Source organism: Myxocyprinus asiaticus, chromosome 18, assembly GCF_019703515.2.
Source record: "Myxocyprinus asiaticus isolate MX2 ecotype Aquarium Trade chromosome 18, UBuf_Myxa_2, whole genome shotgun sequence".
In the NCBI taxonomy this organism is placed as follows: domain Eukaryota; kingdom Metazoa; phylum Chordata; class Actinopteri; order Cypriniformes; family Catostomidae; genus Myxocyprinus; species Myxocyprinus asiaticus.
The window spans coordinates 2,515,293-2,538,466 of NC_059361.1; the positions used below are offsets into that span (position 1 = coordinate 2,515,293).

Sequence of the window (23,174 nt, forward strand, 5' to 3'; positions counted from 1 at the left end):
CTAAATTATAGATTGAGGCAAATGATGAACTGTTTCCTCACAAAAGCAGTTTATTCAGCGTTAGGAAGCACCTCCTCCACAGACATCCATTCAAAAAGAACGGCCTCTTTTCTCCTCAACAGGGGGCTCAAGAGGGCCTCCCCTGCTACAAAAACAATATTCTGTTGTAAACACTGCACTGAAGTCAGTGGTGATCATAATACTTTATCAAAACTGATGCCGCTTCCCTGCTTTGCATCATCAAGTGTCACTGAATGACAATATCCTTTTCCCCATACATTATCGTAAATGTGTCAGTGATTTCACCCTGAACATGTAAGTTTTGTCTGAGTTTGATGCTTGATAATCCACTGAACTCCAGCATGAAATGAAAGACAGATAACCTGAAATGAGAACGTTTTTTTACTGTGCCCAGGTGCTGCAACGCTAGAACACAGCAGCACTGCCAAAACAATCAGAGACGAGAACACATCCACCGATTGACCGCTCTCAAACAGGTCCTTTACAAGAGACATTTATTTGAACAGCAGAATGCATGCCTAAAATGAATAATTTACAGCAGCATTTTCATCCGTCTATTTCTTTGTCCCTCGTTTCCATCCAGTTCAGGAAAGTTCCCATGAGAGTCCAAGCGAGGTGTCCATTTCAAGATCCTTTTGGTGAGTTTTGGCATTTTAAATTCTGTTGTTTGTTTTAACTATGAACGTTTACAGTCCAACCAATAAAACAGCAGGTTCTCCTGTTGTTTGTACTTTGTTAGATTTAGCTACAGAGTTTATAACACCATCTGTCATGAATGTCTGGAATCCAACACCAGGCAAATCACTCATTAACAAGAACAGACGAGTATATAAATGAGTGGTGTGGTATATTCACATGCAGTTGGTACACAGTGCTGTATATTTTGGACCATTTTGTTCACAGATAGTCAACATGTTCACAGCTACATTCTGATGTATGTGTGAGTGTATATGAAGAGCCTTAACAAGAGGGGACAAACATGTCTTGATGAAACTAAAGTGATGAAAGGGTAAAGTTGTAAAGGAGTTGTCCGTTCCTCAACTCAACTGTTAGCCTGCCTAGGGTCGGATTCTGTCTATTATATAATAGTTGTAAATGTGTCCTCCCTTTTCCATTTACATTTAAGGTCAACATGAACTCAAAAATGGCCCTATTTACTCTCTAAATACAGTGTTCTTCGTCTTATCCACCACAACAGTGCCCATCCGCTTTTTCAGGTGTCTTGGTTCCAGAAGTGTTTTTCTCATGCATGTTTTCCATAGGGATTTCATAAAATCATCCATAACCAAATTAACAAGCTCTGAAGAAAATAGCAACATTACAAAATTTTATTTGAAGCAAAAAAAAAAAACATAAAACAAAAAAAAAAAGTGTAGGGAATAAAAACTACAATCCCATGATGCATTGCGAATGACGCTAATCAAATTATAATTAATGGAAAAATATCAAACTATTGATTTAATGTTGTTGATTGTAAGTATAGAAACAAAGTATTTAGATATATACAAATATACTATATAAGCAGTTTGTGAGTGTAGGGAGAGTGACTCGATTGCGTCATTCACAGTGCATCATGGGCAGGGTCGGACTGGCCGTTGGGAAAATCGGGAGATTTCCCGGTGGTCCGGCCGCGAAACGGGCTGAAATGGGCCGCCGCGTTATGCAGAACAGGCCACAAAACGGCGCCGCGATATGCCGAAGGGGGAAGCAATATGCAGAAAAGGACAGCCTTTTGGACCAGTTTCTATGTAAAATCCCGGGCCGATTTCTCTTCCCAGTCTGCCCCTGATCATGGGAGTGGGCGGTCGCTGCAGAGCTCTTTTGGTGCACTTTGTTTGCCGTGATTCTCTGATTAGTGGATCTTTTTCCTCGAGGATTCATGGGTAGTGTAATTATTCACCAGAAATTCCGCTATTAAACGTGGTTTTTTTGTATTTGTTTGTTTTTATGAAATTGAAACAACACAGACTGATGGCTTTAACAAAAGAATATATGTATTTGCAGGTTTAGTTATCTTTAAAAATCAATTCCCGTCTGGAGAAAATGAATGTTTTTGTTGTTGTTGTTGTTGTTGTTGTTGTTGTTGTTGTTTTTGTTTTATTCCAGAACCGGACTGTTGCACTCTATTGTGCATGATTCATCACTGCATGTTATTCCAAAGGGGGAAAACAATCCTCTTTGTAATCTTCAAGAAACATTTTATGTAACTTGCTCTGCCTCAGAAATGACTTTTTTTGCTGATGTCATCAAGGGTTAGTTCACCCAAAAATGAAAATCCTCTCATGATTTACTCACCTTTAAGCCATCCCAGATGTGTATGACTTTCCTTCTTCAACAGAACCGAAGTGAAGATTTTTATCAGCACATTTCAGCTCTGTATCTTCATACAATGCAAGTAAATGGGTGCCATTAGACTTCTGGCTATTTGACAGTCTAAAAGTCATATTTAGGCAGCATAAAAGTAATCCACATGGCTCCAGTCGATCAATTAATGCCTTCAGTTGATAGGTTTGTGCAAAAAATAAATCGATAATTTAAACGTTATTAACTGTAAAAAATCACTTCCTGCCAGCAATCGATGCATCAGTGACGTAAGCGCAGTGGCACGTTCATGCAAGAAAGCGCGCGCTTTGTTTACAACAGATGAATGAGTGAGAGTTAGGTCATTTCAAACAGCAATAAAGCGCTGGCAGGAAACAATGATTTAAAGTTAAAAACGTTTTAATTGTTGATCGGTTCACTTCAGAATATGACTTTTAGACTGTCAAATAGCCAGAAGTCTGATGGCACCCATTTACTTGCATTGTATGAAGATACAGAGCTGAAATGTGCTGATAAAAATCTTCACTTCGGTTCTGTTGAAGAAGGAAAGTCATACACATCTGGGATGGCTTAAAGGTGAGTAAATCATGAGAGGATTTTCATTTTTGGGTGAACTATTCCTTTAAGTTTCAACCAATAGGTGCCGCCACACTGGCATTAAGGTCTGGCTCTGTTCTGCTATGGCAAAATCAAGTCCTACCCTATGTTTTATTTTCTCTTTTTAAAAATATGAAATTGAATAGTAATAAATAAAAAATATAATAATAATAATAATAATAATAATAATAATAATAATAATAATAAAGTTTTTAAATATGTTGAAAAAAATTCACATTTTATTACTTCTATATATATATATATATATATATATATATATATATATATATATATATATATATATATATAATGGAAGTAAAATTGTTTGCAGACACAGTTTCATATCTGGGCCCACTTTTTTTTTCTCTTTTTTTTTTTTTTTTTTTTTTTAATCCCTAAATTAAAAAGAAGGGATAAAAAAAAAAAAACAAACAAAAAAAAACATAACCCTTTACATTAAGGTTTTTGTTTTTAACTACATTAGTTAACATGAATTAACAATGAACAATACTCGTACAGCACACACACATACACACACACACACACACACACACACACACACACACACACACACATATATATATATATATATATATATATATATATATATATATATATATATATGCTTTTAATAAAAAAAAAAATAATTAAAAAAAAAAAAAAAACATTATTGATAAATGTTAACATTAGTAAATGCATTATGACCTAACAATGTAACTTTAAATTAACATTAACCAAGATTAATAAATGCTGTAAAATACTGTATATTGTTCATTGTTCATGATGCCTAATGCATTTACTAACATTAACAAATAGAACCTTATTGTAAAGTGTAACTATTTATGGCTACCAATGACAATGTAAACTCTAGAACATGTTTTTTTCTGATTTTATCTTTTGAAAAAACATCTGCCTGCCATCTGGTCTTTTGTAAATGTTCTGCAAACCAATATGCCATAATAGATGTATCAAACATGAAAAAAACAACAACATAATGACAGTACCCCTTAAATAAATGCCACTGAATTTAAATTATTCAACCATATAAACGTGGAAACTTGAACACAGAGATGAAATAATGTCAGCAAATAACTTAACTGAGGAGAAAAGAGGGTTTGAGTACCCTCATGATGCAGTGGTTTAAAATGAGGACAACTAATATTAAAATAAATCTATGATGTAATATTTTAGATATACTCTGGCACAGTAAAAAATTAAATATGAATAAAAAAATAGCAGAAAAAGTTCATTTCTGGAAGAGCTTATTCAGAGGAACAACAGAGTTCCTTTAATGGATCTGCTGAGGTGTTGCTTTTGGGGCGGATGAAAATAGAAAACACAAGGAGGAAGACAGAAAGAGGGGGAAAAAGAAGCACTTAAATTCCTTAATTAATGGATACGTACAGAGAAGGGCCTAACGTTTAATGTCAATACAGAGATATATAGTATTTGTTAAGGTTGACACACTCTGTACACATAATATTACTAACAAGTTCTTTGTGCTTTAGCTAAACAGAGGTTAAACAGTTATCTTTCAGTATCGTCCATGTTTATTTTTGTCCCTCATCCAATAAAACAGACTGAAACCTGTTTACCTCTATATTTTTATATTATGTCATATTTACAGGTCTCTTAGCATCTTGTGATCCTCTCAGAGTCAAAATGCATAGGTGATAATGAGTGTGTGCTCGGGTTAGAAAGTCAATATCTCTCTCACACACACTTCCAGTCTCAGCGTTTCACTCTGTGGAACAGTAGAAGTCTCTCCCCTCTGTTTCTGTTTGGCACGAGGGTGGTCACACGCTTCGGGGTGCCCGCTGCATCTCGTGGGTCCTGCGGTTGCGCCCTTTCTTGTTTTCCTGCAGCAGCTTCCACTTACTGGCGTTTGATTGGCCAGAGTGGAGGAGCTGGCTGGTGTGTGATTGGCTGGCATTCAGTAGATTGGCTTTCTTCCTGCGCTGTTTGCGTTCTCGCTTCCAAACCTGTTCGCAGAGTTGGTCGACGCTGTTGAGGCTGGGCGGGTTGATGAGGGACATGAAGTCGCGGTACCACATCTTGCCATTGGTCGGCTCATTGCTGTCAGGAGCGTCTCGGTGCAGGAGATCATCCAGGTGGTCGGTGGAAATTACGTTGAGCGTGAGGCGGAGGAGGGTCTGGATGAAGCCGTGCTCAACAGCGTGGCAATAATACACACCTGAATCCTTCTGATGGAGAGTTCGGATCAACAGACCCTGTTCCGTGCCCAACACCCGCTCATCGGACTTGACCTAAAAGCAAAAAAAGACATCTTGATCATATCACATGCTTTGAGGACAATAAATAATATTAACAACAACAGAGTTTTTATGGTGGAAATGTTAATTTCCTCTGATTTCCAGAAATCTGAAAATGTGAAATGACACTAAAATATGTCCGAAAAGTATTTAGACTCTAAACCTATATTTAGAATTTCATAGCATTGATATTTTGTTATCTAAAGCAAGTGGCATCTGCGAACAAATGATGCTCGAGCTTTTTTCTGAACTAGATAACTCAATGACTTTATTAGCTGGTGATCAGGTGATTTTTAGTGGATGTATGAAGTCAGTTTTCCTCAAGTTCTCACAGGTGAACGAACAGAGGAACCACGGTGGAGTATTTTCCTTGAAAAGTGTCTAAATACTTTTTGTGGTTACTGTATACAGTGCATCCGGAAAGTATTCACAGCGCTTCACATTTTCCACATTTTGTTATGTTACAGCCTTATTCCAAAATGGATTAAATTAATTATTTTCCTCAAAATTCAGAAAAAGAGAGAATACATTGCTGCATTCATCTTTCCCTCGATGCTGACTAGTCTCCCAGTTCCTGCCGCTGAAAAACATCCCCACAGCATGATGCTGCCACCACCATGCTTCACTGTAGGGATGGTATTGGCCAGGTGATGAGCGGTGCCTGGTTTCCTCCAGACATGACGCTTGCCATTCAGGCCAAAGAGTTCAATCTTTGTTTCTCATGGCCTGAGAGTCCTTCAGGTGCCTTTTGGCAAACTTCAGGCGGGCTGTCATGTGCCTTTTACTGAGGAGTGGCTTCCGTCTGGCCACTCTACCATACAGGCCTGATTGGTGGAGTGCTGCAGAGATGGTTGTTCTTCTGGAAGGTTCTCCTCTCTCCACAGAGAAATGCTGGAGCTCTGTCAGAGTGACCATCGGGTTCTTGGTCACCTCCCTGACTAAGACCCTTCTCTCCCTGATCGCTCAGTTTGGCCAGGCGGCCAGCTCTAGGAAGAGTCCTGGTGGTTCCAAACTTCTTCCATTTACGGATGATGGAGGCCACTGTGCTCATTGGGACCTTCAATGCTGCAGAAATTTTTCTGTACCCTTTCCCAGATCTGTGCCTCAATACAATCCTGTCTCGGAAGTCTACAGACAATTCCTTGGACTTCATGGCTTGGTTTGTGCTCTGACATGCGCTGTTAACTGTGGGACCTTATATAGACAGGTGTGTGCCTTTCCAAATCATGTCCAATCAACTGAATTTACCACAGGTGGACTCCAATCAAGTTGTAGAAACATCTCAAGGATGATCAGTGGAAACAGGATGCACCTGAGCTCAATTTTGAGTGTAATGGCAAAGGCTGTGAATACTTATGTACATGTGATTTTTTCGTTTTTTATTTTTAATAAATTTGCAAAGATTTCAAACAAACTTCTTTCACGTTGTCATTATGGGGTATTGTTTGTAGAATTTTGAGGAAAATAATGAATTTAATCCATTTTGGAATAAGGCTGTAACATAACAATATGTGGAAAAAGTGAAGCGCTGTGAATACTTTCCGGATGCACTGTATATGCCCTATGGGCGTTTCTTCAACTTCGGGCAATTTTAGCACCCTGTATCTATAAAGTCGCGTTAAAAAAATGTCACACTCTCACTAGTCTCTCACTAGTTTATTGAATCAGTCTACTAACAATGTCCAACAGTGTGTGTACATGCATCATAGGAGATTTATGTCATTTTATTTGAAAGTTATGAAAATTCCCACCACAGCTTAATTTCCAGCAGTGTTTAATAGAATGCTCTGGTAGAAATGAAGCTGATGGAAATGACATTTTTAACGTTTTTAAAATAAAATAGTCTGCTTCTTTGTCTTGCTAAGGCTAATTTCATAGCTTACATTTTATGTATCCTAAATACACCCAATTAAATACTAGGAATTAACCTGGTTACAATAATAATAATATTAATTTTCACACTTAATTTGGTAAAATTACAGATTGCTTGGAAATGATTTCCAATAAAAAAAAAATATATATATATATTGATATTTCCCTTGAATTTTCTTTGTTTTGTCTCATATTTCACTGACACTTTTGTCCATTTGGTTAACAAGTACACTAACTTTTGAAAAAACTTTATTAGGGGCAAAATTGTCTGGTGCCACAACTGTGGGACAGTCGTATATTTTCTTAAAAATGAATATTAATTCAAATAATTTTCACATAATAAATATTGAAATGGTTTGTTTATTCAACTCTTTGTGTAGATGATCATAGTTTTAACTCTTGTACACCTATAAATAGAGAACCGCATTTCATCTGTTCGGATCAAATTTGACCCCATTCATCAAATGCAGAACACACAATGATTTTGTAAAGAAATGTAATAAAGCTAAAAATGGGATTTTATGGTATTTTTGCCCTTATTCTAAATTACTCAATTAATCTATTGATTTTCATTTAAAGTAAGCAACTTTTTATGTTATCTTGATTTCAATAAAAACCTTAATTTCAGTAAATCGAAAGATATTTCATGCATTGGGTGACTAGTGACATATGTTGGAAAAACAAATGACATGAAATGACAACTATGACCAGTAGATGGCTTCAGTGCTCCATGCATTGGCAGATCTCTATAATCCAATGTTGGAACAAACTTTATTTCTAAATATTATCTCAAGCATTTTTTTTAAAGCACTTGTGATGAAGGGTGAGATTTTGTAATGATGCCACAATATGCTTACGGTCAAACCTGACCATGGTGTTCAGCTCCCATACCTTAGCATAAACTTTCTCACAGTGGGATCAAAAAACAGTGATTAAGGGATAATCATGTAATAATTTGTATTTTTAAAATAGATTTTCATTGTTTAATATTGAAAGTCTGGGTCTGGGACTAAAGGCTAAAATAGTCAAATATATACATAAAAAAAAATAAATAAAAATAAAAATAAATAAATGATGAAGGCCTGGTGAAAAGTTTCCAAGTCAGTTTGAATGAGACCCTCATATAACAAAAAGAAAACATCTAAAATGTTTTCACTGTAATAAAATGCAACCCCTGGGACATGAAATTGACCGAAGTTGAAGTTGAACCCATACACAACAAAATCAATACCTCCAGTTTGCGGTCCTCTCCGTATCTCTGGAACTGCCAGTAAATAAGAGCACGCTGAGATTTAGGACTGCACTCCAGAAAAGAGCTGCTGTTCTCAACTCCATATACTGTCTTATCCAGGAGACCTCTGTCTCCATCTGCATCATCTGCTCAAGAAAGAGAGACAGTAAAAGAGAGAGAAGGGGGCACAAAAATAGAGATGTTTTTCTATGATGTGTGTTTAACTTGTGTGTCTTGTGTGACACTTAAACAGAACATCCAACAACGAGGATACAAGCAGATAGTTCAGATCATATGCACACACGCACATACACACACACACACATACACACACACACACATACACACACACACACACACTCACACACACACACACACACACACATGTTGGTGCAGCTATCATTATGAGGACTCTCCATAGACATAATGATTTTTATACTGTATGAACTATAGATTCTATCCCCTAACCCTAACCCTACCCCTAAACCTAACCCTCACAAAAAACTTTCTGCATTTTTACATTTTCAATAAAACATCGTTTAGTATGTTTAAGTGATTTGAATTATGGAGACACTAGAAATGTCCTCATAAACCACATTTATAGCATAATACCCTTATAATTACCAGTTTATAACCTAAAAAAAAGTCTTCATAAACCACTCAAACCTGCCCACACACACACATACACACACATATATATATATATATATATATATATATATATATATATATATATATATATATATATGGTACTGTACAATTTTTTTTTTTTTTTTTTTTACAGTAGTGGGAATGAGATTGTTTTGAATTATAGTGGGCTTCGAGAATTAGGAGGGGTAGCTCAATGTGCATAGTTGTCATAAAAATAATGTCACAATGCAAAAACATCCTAATGGTTTAAAATAAAAAAAAAAAAAGGCAAAATATACATATTTTTTGGATTATGACCTGGATATTTCTTGACAGTCTTGATGAGATTCACGCATTTGTATCTCTCTAAATCCCTCTGTCTTTCATTTTCTCCTGCCATTCTTTAAGTCAGCACTATTAAATGTCAGCGTGCATTGCTGTGGGTTAACAGTGCCACTGTAATGAGGTGTGTGTGACCACAGGAAGTCAGTGTGTGGTCTCAATGTGATTCCAGTGGCCTTGCAATGTATATCTACTTGTGCATGTGTGTATGTGTATCTGTGTAAATGCATGTTCTGCAGCCTATATTTCTGCAACATCTGTGAAACAGTTTCTCAGAAGTTAAATGTGTGTCATTAACAATGAAATGACCGTTTTAGACCGTGTTTCATTTTGAAAGCTTTAATTAAACACTACCTTGACGTGTACGGCATGCATGCAGATCTTTAATTAAAATGCTAAAATGTTATGAACAGTTGCCATTATCTCTTGGGCTTCTAATCAAATTTTATTTGCCGGCACTTTCTTTTATGAAGAGACATCTTCACAAATGAAGAGAAGTATGCCCTGACTGCATTATTGCCAGTGTGTTATCATGCTTAAAGGGATAGTTCATCCAAAAATAAAAAATTCTGTAATTATTTATTCACCCTCATGTCATTCCAAAACTATACATTCTCCTGCACAAAGAATGTGAATCGCCAAAAACAAAAGAAAAAGAAAGTGAAAGTGGAGATTTATAGTAAAAAAGGACTTAAATATTAATCTATTTCTCAACAACACCTATCATATCACTTCTGAAGATATAGATTTAACCACTGGAGTCGTATGGATTACTTTTATGCTGCCTTTATGTGCTTTTTGGACCTTCAAAGGCCTGGTCACCATTCATTTGCATTGTTTGGACCTACAGAGCTAAAATATTCTTCTAAAAATGTTCGTTTGTGTTCTGCAGAAGAAAGAAAGTCATACACATCTGGGATGGCATGAGGGCGAGTAAATGATTTGAAAATCTTCATTTTTGGGTGAACTATTCCATTAAAATCTGTATGTATTACCATTATGCTGTACATCCGAACATTGAGTCAGAGGGTCTCCGTTCCTGATGTCCTGACGCCTCGTTCTCCTGTAAGCGTAAACCGCACAAAAAAGAGAATCAGAGAGGGCAGATGAATGCACATATTCACTCCCACACACGCCTGTCTCACAGTGAGCTCTCACCACGATACCACTGTAGGAAATCAAACACAGCTCCACATGTGTGTGTGTATGTGAAGTTTGTATGAAATCAGTTTCAGCTTTGGGCTCTTCTGTCTCTATGTAGTACAGCCAACTCTTGTGTAAAAAAAAAACAAAAAAAACTAAAAACTAAACTGAAACTAGAAAACACGGTAACACTTTCTATGAAGCCCATATTTATAATGCATTAGTAATGTCTCATAAAACCTTATAATATGTTATAACTTCCCATGAATAATTGTAAACACACTTATAATGCATTATAATATTTACCTATTCATAGTTATACCTTAGAGTATAATGCATTATAACACAAGCAACATCCAATTTGATATGCAGGTGTTATAATGTATTAAATATATTTATAATATTTATAATAGGTATGCTTTAAGTAAAGTGACAAAAGCAATGTCTTATTATAAACATACATAAGATATTTTTAAGTGGTTATAAGACATAACAAGTCATGCTGGAAGTTATAAACATTACACATGCACAAAATACAAAATAACACACATTCAGTGTACATTTTGAGATATTATGAAAAACATACAACAAACTTAAAATATATACCAAAATATGTATACACTGTTTACACTATACAGCACTTATAACATTAACTTTATTAACTTCTGCTGTGTTATAACTGGATGTTGCTTGTGTTATAATGCATTATACTCTAAAGTATAACTATGAATAGGGGAACTCTTATAATGTATTATAACTATAGTTATAACTATTATGAAAAGTTATAACTTATTATAAGGTGTATTATGAGACATTATGAATGCAGTATAATGCAGATATGGGCTTCATGGAAAGTGTTACCAAAAACACTGATACAACTAAACTAAAACTAACAGACAAAATGTGAAAACTAACAAAAACTAAACTAAACTAGAATGTCAAATTGAATATAAAATAGAAATAAAACAATCCAAAACCATAATAATCCTGCTTTGGTATACCTCTTAGCAGTCGGGAAGTATCGGGAACATTGCGAGCCGTCCCAAGCACAGTACGGATCACGAGCCAGACAGCACTCCGCGCAAGCCTTCCCGTACACGTCACAACGGTGCAGAGGCATCTGAGAAACTCCGAGGCCGGATCCCAGATAGAGCTGTTGCTGTGGAGGGAAAGTAGAGAGACTGAGACCTTCTTTCATCATACAATAATGTGGCCCACAGAACAATTCATAACTGCCAAAGTTTTTCCAGAGTGCTAAGTGTCTGCAAAACCAGCTGCTGTGTGTGACAGTGTGCATGTGTGTGTGGCCTCTAATGGCAGTACCTCATGTTGCCGTGTCCTGTGAGTGACTATGACAGCAGCCTCTGCTCTGCATAATGTAGCTGGAGGCCAAGCAGTGTATGTATGTGTGTGTGTGTGTGTGTGTGTGTGTGTGCATGATAAATCTAGCTGTTCTATATCACTTCTGTCAACAAAATACAGTCCGGCATGACAATTTTCCCAGCACTAACGTAATCTCTCCGTTCTCTTTATTACCCCAAAACTCATATGTAAGTCCAGTTCTGTTCCCTGCAGGCTGCCTATTAGTCTCACTGTGTTCTGTAGAGTATTAGGCGTATTAGATTCATTCTGTTCCATGCAGTTCACTTATTAAACCGATTATGTTCCTCAAGCTTGGCTAATGGAATCATTTTCTGTGCTGCCACCATTGGCGGACTGGCCATCGGGAGAACCGGGACTTTTCCCGGTGGGCCGGCAGCAAAACGGGGCCGAATGGGCTACGATAAGCTGCAATGGGCAGCCACGTTATGCAGATCGGGCCACAAAACGGTGCCGCGATATGCAGAAATGGACAGTGACCAACCCCTCACAACAACTTTTGGGCCAGTTTCTATGTAAAATCCTGTGCCGATTTCTCTTCCCAGTCCGCCCCTGGCTGCCACTAATAAAGAGCTGCTTTCACCACCTTATTTGCATAAAATAAAAAATAAAAAATAAATTCAAGTTAAGCACAGTTGTGGCATTATGTTTATTATCTAAAAAAATTATAATTTAAAATCAAAAGTTAAGGGAAAAATCCGAGATGAATTTGCGAGGCAAACTGCAGACGAAAAGGTCTATTCACATCGAGACTGAAACAAATACAATGAAAAACAATTTCACCCCTGAACAGTAGGAGGTGCTGTTCTACAAACATATTTATTCTAGTTTACTGCAAGGACCTTTCAGCATTCAGCTGTCAATGCATGAGATAAAATTATTTAATGCTGTAAAGGCATTTATTTACCTAATTTTTGATGCATTTTGAGGAATATCCTAGAATCTGTGTTTTTTGTGTGAGTGAGATGAGTAAAGAGTGTTGTTGCATAAACATACGTCCCATGTCTTTATATTTATGCATGTATTTTGCTATGAGTATATTTCAAACTAACTCTCAAACCCAACTACTGTTTTTTTAATGCCTGGATAATAAAACACAAGTTTCACTGAAAAGTAAAAATAGTTATCGTTTACAGTTAAGTAAAAACGGGTATAAAAAATATGATGCATAACATTAAAAGATTATATATATATATATATATATATATATATATATATATATATATATATATATATATATATAAATAAACATGGGTTAACTGTCTTTATTTAATTATTGCATATTTGGATTGAATTCAGAGTTTCTTGTGCATGGGAGAAAAAGAGCACCGTTACAAGAATACTTTGTGTTATGTTATCCTTGCTATAAAAATATTTATAAATATTGCATATAAAGAGTCTTATTATATATAATTTTCCGGAGTGTTAATCTGCTGCATGTACAATGCCTGTGTTTTCCAATTGAATAACGCCAGCAACGCACTGGATTGTGCATATACGTGCATGAAAATGAACGTTATACATGTTAAAATTATTTTAGTGTGATGAAAATGAAATTGCTTACTAACCTTATCTGTGTTAAATTTTATCTATTGTTAGGCGTAATCTGATCACTGTAATATAATTACTTTTTTGGTCAAAAAGTAGTGTAATGCATTACATTTAAATTATTGTAACCAGATTACAGTTACTGATATTCAGTTAAGCTAATTACTTTTAAGTGAATTACATGGGTTACACATTACTAAAATAGTAGTGTAAAATGTAGAATTTAAACCAAGAATTATGTTCATGTTTCTGTGACAGCTGAAGGGCCTACACCCCTAATTCATTGTAAGGGAGAAATGTGTTGTGTTGATTGTAAATATACACTCAGTATATTAATTAAATAATATTTTGAATTTGTTGAGCAAAAAAAAAAATAAAAAAAAAAATGAATTAGCAAAGTACTCAATAACTGATATCCAATAATCAAACTTTGTTGTCATGACGACGTAACGCCTTGTAAAACCTTGTAATCTGAGAAACGTAACGCTGGTAAATCCATAATTTTATCACACTAAAATCATGTTAACATGTATATTGTTTAGGTCTTGTGGCTATACTTTTGAAACAGTGTGTATTTTTATTGCTTAAGGACTGGCCCCATTCACCCCTATTGCAAGCGACTTACTATAACGGACATTTTTGCTCTTTTTTTATTTATTTGTATTAAATAAACGAGGGATAAGTCTAAATTAATTATTGTGGTAATCAACATTATGCCACAAATGCTGTCAATTAAGCTTAACTTGTATTGGACCTGGAATATTATTGTCTGTATGAGGTTGTAGTAATGCTTACCTGCTTTGTGGAGAGTTCCATGGCAGTAATAGCAGTTGGTTCCTGTCAAAACAGTGTTTTAATAAATAAAAAATAAATAAAATAAAAAGTGTGCATATTATGTGCATGGGAAGTATATTTGATGTTTTAAGAATAAAGGTTTGCATTGAGTCAAGGGGAGTTTTTAAATATCAATTATTCCATATGCAAGAACAGAAGGACAATGATACTACCTTCCATAAATTAAAGAGTGTGAATAAATCAGTATAATAAACACTATAGACCTACTCTGAACACTGTCATCTCTTCCAGCAGGACTTCCTCGAGGTCATGCCATGTTCCTCTGGGGATCGACACCACCTTAAGAACCGTGCCCATGTCTGCAGTGGAAAAATAATACTTGATTAACTTTTTATGTGTTTTATTTTATGTGATATAAACACTTTTATTTTTTTTACATTGTTATGTATGTTATTATATGCTTTACAGAGTGCAACAGTGCCTGCCCACTTTTTGAGCTGTCTTGGCTCTGGAAGTATTTTCCCAAATCATTTATTTATTTATTTATTTTCCATGGGGATTTCATAACATACTTTTTTAAAGAGTTATAAGCCATGAACCAAACCAACCAGCTGAGAGGTGAATCACAACATTACAAACTTTGATTTTAAACCTTGTGCGACCCCGCATCCACATGCGTGGACGTTGTATTTTGGCTTCGCTATACGCAACGCATAATTTAATTTCATTTAAACCGACTGATCACAGTTCAGGAGACTCCGTGCTGTCAGTAAATGGTTAAACTTTCGACTCACGGAGTCATGTGACCAAACAACATGGCGGTGATCGCAGATGAGTTTGTGTTTGGTTGAAATGCCAACATAACTACATCTGGCAAGAAACCTAATAAAGATTTTACACTGAAATCTGTTTGAGTCAAAAGATCAGAGTCTCTAGTTTCATCTGATATGCAATTTTTAACATTTGAACAATTTATCACGAAATAACATGCTGTTAAGCACAATGACCATATACGTGGACTGTATGCTCAGCTTCAGTTTAAATATCCTATATTTACTGTGCATTATCACATTGAGAATTAATAGATGCATCTAAAAACTGAAAACATGTTGCTTTCAGAGGCTTTATATGGAGTTAGGATGAAAATAAGGTGCATTTCAAACTGTTCTGAGACCAGTGCAGACAGACAGCACACTGGAGGTTAAGTCATTCACTAAACAGGGAGCAAGGGAGCATCCTATAGCTCTCTATGCAGTTAAGTGCATTCACTCCTAAAATCTGATCAAAAGTTCAGTTTCAGGCTGCAGATGATGTTTGGATCACTCAACATGTTTGACAGACATGGGACAATGATAATCAGTACATAGATTCAGAATAGTCTCACTGTCCACATATGTGGACATACATTTTTTAGGAAAACTATTTGGTCTAAAAATTTGTTTCTTAGGGGATACTAGTTACAAATTGAAAAGGGAAATGGAAAATGCACACAGCAGTCATGAAGGGGTCTAAGGAGGTTAAGCATAAAAGTATTTGAAAATCAGACAAAAAGACTAAGGTACAAGACTGTGTTTTAACGTCCTTATTAATGAGGGAATGAACTACAATCCCATGAAGCATTGCAAATGATTTAATTGAATTTAAAACTATGGAAAAATATAAAACAATTGATTTCAAGTTGTTGATTGTAAGTATATTAGTTTATTGCAAACTATTTAAATACATAAAAAATATAAACATAGTTTGAGAGTGTAGGGAGAGTGACTCGATTGCATCATTCACAGTGCATCATGGGAGTGGGCGGTCGCTGCAGAGCTCTTTTGGTGCACTTTGCTTGACGCGATTGTCTGATTTTTCTTTTAAAATTAAGTTGAAAAAACATGGACTGATGGATTCAACAGAAGCATATACCATCTAGGAGCTCACGGTAGGTTTGTCTCTAAAGGTTTATAAGTTATCGTTAAAAATCAAGTCTTCTAAGGATGGGAATGGGATTTTTACTTATACTCACCAGTGCCAATAAACATGACGTCATACTGGCCGTCCTCGGCCTCCACTCTGTCCACCACTATCTGAGTGAACTGATAGTCAACATCAGTTCTGATTATGATTGGACGGTTGTTGATGGGAAAGACTGGGTTGTACATGGCCGGGTGGCTTCTGGCAAATGTGATGACATCATCAGGAAAGTCCTTTGTCGATTCAAACCCGTCAAACGTTTTACTTGGACACTGTCACCACCCAGATAATGAGAGTCGAGACATGTGTTAAAATTCAAGCAGTCAAAATAAATAGTATAATATAATTAGACCACTCTTACCGTGCCAGGTCTTGGGTACGGTACTCTACCCAAGAACGGTACCCATTGGTAGTTGGGTCCATCTCTGTGTGCATAGGGGCCTAGAAACACCCTCCTGATATCTGCCATACTGTACATACATACCGCTGAACCCTTAAAGATGTTACTGTAAACATCAGAAACAGCAGTCATAGTTTTTTCACAGGTTCGCCTTAAGGGATTTAGTAAGTCAGAATGCAATTATCGAGAATTGAATACACAGAATATGCAGATAGGCATTGGGGAAATGGGAATTTGGTGTAAAATGGATGTTGTAGTACCTGGATGTTGTAAATACAGCATAGATAATGGGGTTCTTAGGATCCTTGGAGCTCATGAGAAAAACATCCTCTGTAAACGATCAAACATCATTCCAGTGAGGTATTTACATTGACATATTCATTTGGAAGACATTTTTATCCAAAGTGCCTTTTCATTCAAGATATTCATGTTATCAGTTTACAGTATGTGTTCCCTGGGATTCGAACTAATGACCTTGGAAAACAATAAAAATAAAGGCTGACACCGATAATTGACACAAAAATGTACAGTTGCTTTATACAGTATATAACATGTAAAAAAAGTAGTTATTTTGCACTTCTAAAACATGTATTTATTTATTTTTTGCTTCTGCTTCTTCACTTCTAAACAGCAGAACTCACATTTTACATCAAATTTATGCATATACTTTACATTTTCCAGATTTCATTTACTTTGGTAGGTATTTATTTTAATGTTACACACAGGAAAACAAATTATTATAAATTTGATATGTGATAAATTTACGCAAATTGTTATAAATAAATCATCGTTTTTCATATATGCGGCACATATGCCGATGGTTTTAATTTAGTAAAAACTGGCCGATAAATATCGGTGGGCGATATATCGATCTGTGCATTCCTACCAAATGAGAGCCCTGTTATTAACATGGTTGTAATATTGCATGGATAACTTACGCAGTTCATCAAAGTGTGTGTCGATGCCGTTTAGGCCTGGAACGGAACAGATTAAACGGGCTTTCAGGAAGGTGGTCCATTTGTTCACTAAACTCCTGTGGCCTCCAAAGTCGTTCTGTCAGACACAATCAAAACACAATTGTACATTATTACCTCATGTTTACCTAAAAAAAATCTGATTTGAGAAAGAATATCATTGTTTGTTTATTGTTTGTTTTTTATCCCCTTTTCTCCCAATTTGGAATGCCCAATTCCCACTACTTAGTAGGTCCTAGTGGTGGCGCGGTTACTCACCTCAATCCGGGTGGCGGAGGACAAGTCTCAGTTGCCTCCGCTTCTGAGACCGTCAATCCGCGCATCTTATCATGTGACTCGTTGTGCATGACACCGTGGAGACTCACAGCATGTGGAGTCTCATGCTACTCTCCGCAATCAACACACAACTTACCACACGCCCCATTGAGAGTGAGAACCATTAATCACGACCACAAGGAGGTTACCCTATGTGACTCTATCCCCCTAGCAACCGGGCCAATTTGGTTGCTTGGGAGACCTGGCTGGAGTCACTCAGCACGCCCTGGGGTGATAGTCAGCATCAATACTCACTGAGCCTCCCAGGCCCCAAGAATACCATTGTTAAACAAACCACCAAAAAGGGGGAAATGACATCATTGAAGAACTGTCCCTTTGGGAGCTCAATAGAAGAACTACAACATGTTTCTACAGCTTAATGCATATGACTGAAATGGCAAGCGATAATATGGTATCATTTTAATTTTTTTTTAATAAAAATCATAATTCACTATTGAAACTTTACTCTGATCCTCCTCCATGTTGAATGTTTACATATCTTCCCAACTCGGAAACCCGGGTATCATAATTATTTACGAGTTCCCCAGTCGTAATCACATCTTGAAGCGGCGTTCATGTAAAACTTCTGAGTGGGAAACTCTTATTTACGATAATTGCGATATTATGCATGTAAAGGCAGCTTTAGCTTTATGATAAACTAAATTGCTATTTCTAGCCCTTGCACGGACCTGTTACTAGGCGTGATTATATTTTCTAATGAATTCTATCAAGAAAATCCATGTCAGGTCATATTTTTTTCCTCTCTAGTAAGATCTTTGCAATTAGGGTCTTGATGATGTACTGCAAAGCCTTTAAAACTAGACACGTTTACTTTATATTTGTATTTTGTCATATTGAACTAGCAGATTTATTTTTTTTTTCACTTTATAGCCAAAACAATCGAAAAAGTCTGCCATTGCTGAAGAAGTAATCCAAAGTATTTAGATTAAGTTACTGACCTTGAGTAATCTAACGGAATGCATTACAAAATACATTTTACAGCAGGATTTATGTAATCTGTAGTGGAATACATTTTACAAGTAACCCTCCCAACCCTGCATGTACTGATGCATCATGCATAAATAGGATCAATATTGATTTCATGTTGACTTTAAAGTAGATTCCAGTCATTATAGGCACATTTAGCTTTATTTTACACATAATTATTATCAATAGTTGATCATTATGGAGAGGTGGGTGTATTTGTTTGTGTGTATTTACTACATGTGAGCCTATAATCTTGCATTTCACACTAAAATCTGGCAGCTGGCATATGAAACACATGAGTACTGTAAACAGTCTTACGATCTGTGGATTCATCAGCTTTAATTAGCCGTGCTGGAAAATACACTGCATCAACTAAACACACTCTGTATAATGAAACAATTGTCTGCAGTGGTGAAGGAAAGATTCCTGTCATACCGGAATACCGAGTGACCTGTAATTGAGAACACCTTCAAGCTGTGGACTTGCACTTGAGCACAGTGAGTCTGCCAAAGTCTCACATTTTCCCCACAGAGGAGTCTTTGTTCTCACGGCCAATGGCTCAGGTGACATTTTAGACCTCTCTAAAGTTTCACTGTGGGGGGTGAGAGCACAGCCACAGAAAACCAGAGGTAAGGCCAAATGCAAAACACTCGCTGGGCCATCCTGCTACCTGTCTGACCACCGTGAGAAGACAAGGAATGGAGCATGTGTGCGCGTCTGATTGGAGTGTGTGTATACCTTACACAGCTGTCCGATTCTGGCGTGTGTGGCTTTGCTGATCTGTTCCCCATCGATGGCGTTCTCTCTGAAGAAAAGATAGATCTTGTCATCTTCTGGGTTGTCGCTCTCTGGGATGAGATGCACACTCACAAATCTAGGATCTGGATGAAAAAACAAAACAACATCATTTAATAAGTGTATACTAGTATTAAAGCAAAAACCATTTTCGATTTCATTCTAGGCTTCATTAAAGAGGAGACCGGGGCTAGTTGTCACACTTTTACTTTACTACAAAAAAAACAAGCAATTGTACATATTAATCAATATTCCCCATGAAAAAAGATACAGTTCTTTGAACATGTATTGACCTTATGTGACAACTTGCCCCAATGGCAGGGCATGCTGTCACATTATATGTGGCAGGTTTTCATTGTGGTGTTGTTAGGTTTCATGATAGGTTTCATGTGAACATTGTGGTGATGGGGGGGGTGTGTTGTCCCACTATCACAATCACCTAAACAATATCTACACCTCTTCAAAACTACACCTGCGTTAATCAGACCATTATAAACTGTTTATCTAAATTTTAAATGAAAGGAAAAAAAAAAAAAAAAATGGAAAAGCTAACAAACAAAAATGTCAAAACACTGTTTTGGCCAATAAATATTGTAATTGATAAATTGTACAAATGATGACATTTAAAACACATGTGAGAACATGCCCGACCTGACTTTCTTGTCCTAAGAACACATTTAAACCTGGTAAAAATCTGAATTCATAATAAAGTTGACCCTTTTTAATGTATGCCAGTGTGGAATGATTATGTTCGCTCAAGAGCTATAACATGAATATGATGATAGTGAAAATTTACTTTAGAGGGTAAAATTCACAAAAATGATTTTAGGGTTTTGAACAAGGTGTTTGAAACTAAAATAGTAAATTTTTGCTTGAGAAAACACACATTTGCACAATTGGACTTTTGACTCTAAATCTTATTGTTACTGAAATATGGCCCTTATGACAACTAGCCCCATTCTCTCCTACTGTGTATAGACAGACAATCTTTTCCCATGCTGCAGAACTTCCTCAATGGTGAACAAAAAGGCATTCATTTAATCCTTAATTGTTGCTTCACTAAACAAAAAGTATGAGGAAATGGCGTGATTATCAAATTTGACAGTATTTTGTGCTTTTCAGTCCTAATGCCCACAAACTGCCTTTTCTATCAAACTTGTTCATGCTGACACACACAAATTGATTAAAAAGTTGAAATTCTAGAAATATCTCTTTCTCTCTCTAACATATATTGCACCTTTTTAAATGTGTGTGCATATATTGGGGACATTGTCAAATAAGGTTGTCCAAGATGAATATATATATATATAAACTTTCATCATCCACAATATTAATTAGCCAGTAGACTGTGACTATCTGCTTTGTTACAGCAATCATGAAGCTGCATTAGTGATTCGCGTCAGGGCGTCAACACTAGCGTCAATCGCCGCTTTTAACTCCACATGAAAAGCGCTTGCAGACAAAAACGTCTCATTCTGCGTTTTGGTGATAGTTAAGACTTGACCTGCTTCTGTGGTAATTAAAATTTGCCTTACATAGGCTGAAAAATATTTGATTTCTATCACAAGTCCCATCTGGGCTTGTTTTGAACATCAAATAGCATTAAGAGCTCCTTTCTCCATAATTTTATCACTGACACTGAATCACTTTTGTGTGTGTGTTGTGAAGTGTGCGTCAGTGTAATGACTCCCGGCGGACACATCGCAAAGTTTCCGCCCTCCCAACAAGTGTTTATGCTGGTTCATTCTGGATTAATGATCACTGTGTTAATCGCGATTAAGAAAAATTAACCCGTTAAACCTTTTAAATTAATCGCATGTGTTAATGCATTAATTTTGACAGCTCTCTCTCTCTCTATATATACATACACACGTGTAGAGTAAACAACTTAATCATTATTTTCAAAATGGTTTGTATACATATTTTTCAAGGTAAAAATATATTTTTGAGAAATATAATGATTTTTTGAGTGACAAATATCAAGATGTTTTCTTAGGATTACTCCTTTTTCATAAAAATGTAAAGCAATACATGTTTTGATCACATGACAAAATGTTACACCATCTGACTTTGATTTGATGGACAAAAGTTTTTTGAATATTACTGTGTGTGTATATATATATATATATATATATATATATATATATATATATATATATATATATATATATATATATTTTTTTTTTTTTTTTAATTTAAATTTGTTTTACTGTCTCTTGCCAGTCACACCATTTAGACATTTATTTATTTATTTTTTTACTTTAAAATATCAAAATGACTTTAATTATTGATTTGTTTAAATGTACATATAGTGAGGTTGAAAACTCTGACACTACTTTGAGAAATATTTAATGTTATATACTTGGTCATTAATCAAATGTGTGACATTTTCCATGTTAGCTGTACAAATGGTCAGATTTCCTTTCTTCCACTGGAGCAAGTCCATGCATAAATACCAAATACTAAGGCTTCCTGAAATTCATGTAAATTCATTTTCCATTATTTATGTTTTTTATTATTATTATTTTTTTTTTAATTAAAATTGTAAATAAACTAATAAATAAATAAATAAATATAATCACTGTTGAACTTTATATACGCATCTGTCTTTGAAATTGGTCAATAATTCTCACCGTTGAGCCACCTGGAGTCGTGCTGCTCTGTTCTGATTGGATGGTGCTTTCCTAAAGTTCGGAAAATGGCAAAGTCCCGCCCCATAAAGTCAGCTGACGTCCCAGCGTACAGCTCCCCATCTGCTGATCAAAAACACAAAATAAAAGTCATATTTAGGGCATCGTGGTTGGCATATTCAGAGTTAAACATGAATAGCAGAAATAAAGTGTCAGGAGAGAGGATGGGAGAATGGGAGAAGTTCAGTCTGGGTTTTGTCAACTTTAATAGTGGCTCAGCTGAGGAAGCAGAGAGGTGTGACAGTCAACACTCACAGGTAATTTCACGGTGTGTGTGTGTCAGGAGTGACCTTTAATCAGAGATGAGATTTAACAGTAGAACGCTCTGTGCTCTGGTCATCCTCAGAGACAGACCATTAATCAAAGGTGTTGAGGTTCCATTAAAAAAAAACATGAACCAAAGAAAAACAGCATTTAATTTCCTCTAATCATTTTATTCGATTTTTTGGTTTCTAAATTAAGTTCTCAGTCAAAAAAATAAATTAAAAATAAATAAATAAATAAATAAAATTGACAAGAGAATTGCCTTCCTACCTACCTACTTATCGTCTGTCTGTCTGTCTGTCTGTCTATCTATATGTCTGCCTGTCTGTCTGTCTGTCTGTCTGTCTATCTATCTATCTATCATCGACCGTCTGTCTGTCTGTCTATCTATCATCGTCTGTCTGTCTGTCTGTCTGTCTGTCTATCTATCTATCGTCGGTCTGTCTGTCTGTCTGTCTGCCTGTCTGTCTGTCTGTCTGTCTGTCTGTCTGTCTATTCTTAAAGGTGCACTCAGTATTTTTCAACTCATTTAACAAAGTTTTACTTTTAAGAAATGGATTGTAGTTTTGAAATATATGTATACAATCATGAGCACTCACATGAGATGAAGACTCCAGTCATATCAGTAACCTTATA

At 36.0% G+C, this 23,174-nt stretch overlaps 1 protein-coding gene across 2 annotated transcripts in view; it reads right to left on the minus strand.

Moving 5' to 3' along the window:
- Window positions 1-3,823: 3,823 nt before the first annotated feature.
- sema3ab (sema domain, immunoglobulin domain (Ig), short basic domain, secreted, (semaphorin) 3Ab) overlaps window positions 3,824-23,174 on the minus strand; it is a 52,462-nt gene continuing 33,111 nt past the window's right edge. The window contains exons 6-17 of one of the 2 annotated variants that reach the window (XM_051724591.1): window positions 22,218-22,340; window positions 19,528-19,670; window positions 17,452-17,566; window positions 16,774-16,843; window positions 16,475-16,619; window positions 16,166-16,385; window positions 14,422-14,513; window positions 14,155-14,196; window positions 11,433-11,590; window positions 10,284-10,351; window positions 8,317-8,462; window positions 3,824-5,207 (exon numbers count right to left, since the gene is read on the minus strand). In XM_051724591.1, the coding sequence (XP_051580551.1) occupies window positions 4,737-5,207; window positions 8,317-8,462; window positions 10,284-10,351; window positions 11,433-11,590; window positions 14,155-14,196; window positions 14,422-14,513; window positions 16,166-16,385; window positions 16,475-16,619; window positions 16,774-16,843; window positions 17,452-17,566; window positions 19,528-19,670; window positions 22,218-22,340 (1,793 nt within the window). In that variant the 3' untranslated portion in view covers window positions 3,824-4,736. The remainder of the gene's footprint in view (window positions 5,208-8,316; window positions 8,463-10,283; window positions 10,352-11,432; window positions 11,591-14,154; window positions 14,197-14,421; window positions 14,514-16,165; window positions 16,386-16,474; window positions 16,620-16,773; window positions 16,844-17,451; window positions 17,567-19,527; window positions 19,671-22,217; window positions 22,341-23,174) is intronic. The other variant, XM_051724592.1, reaches the window with a different exon arrangement.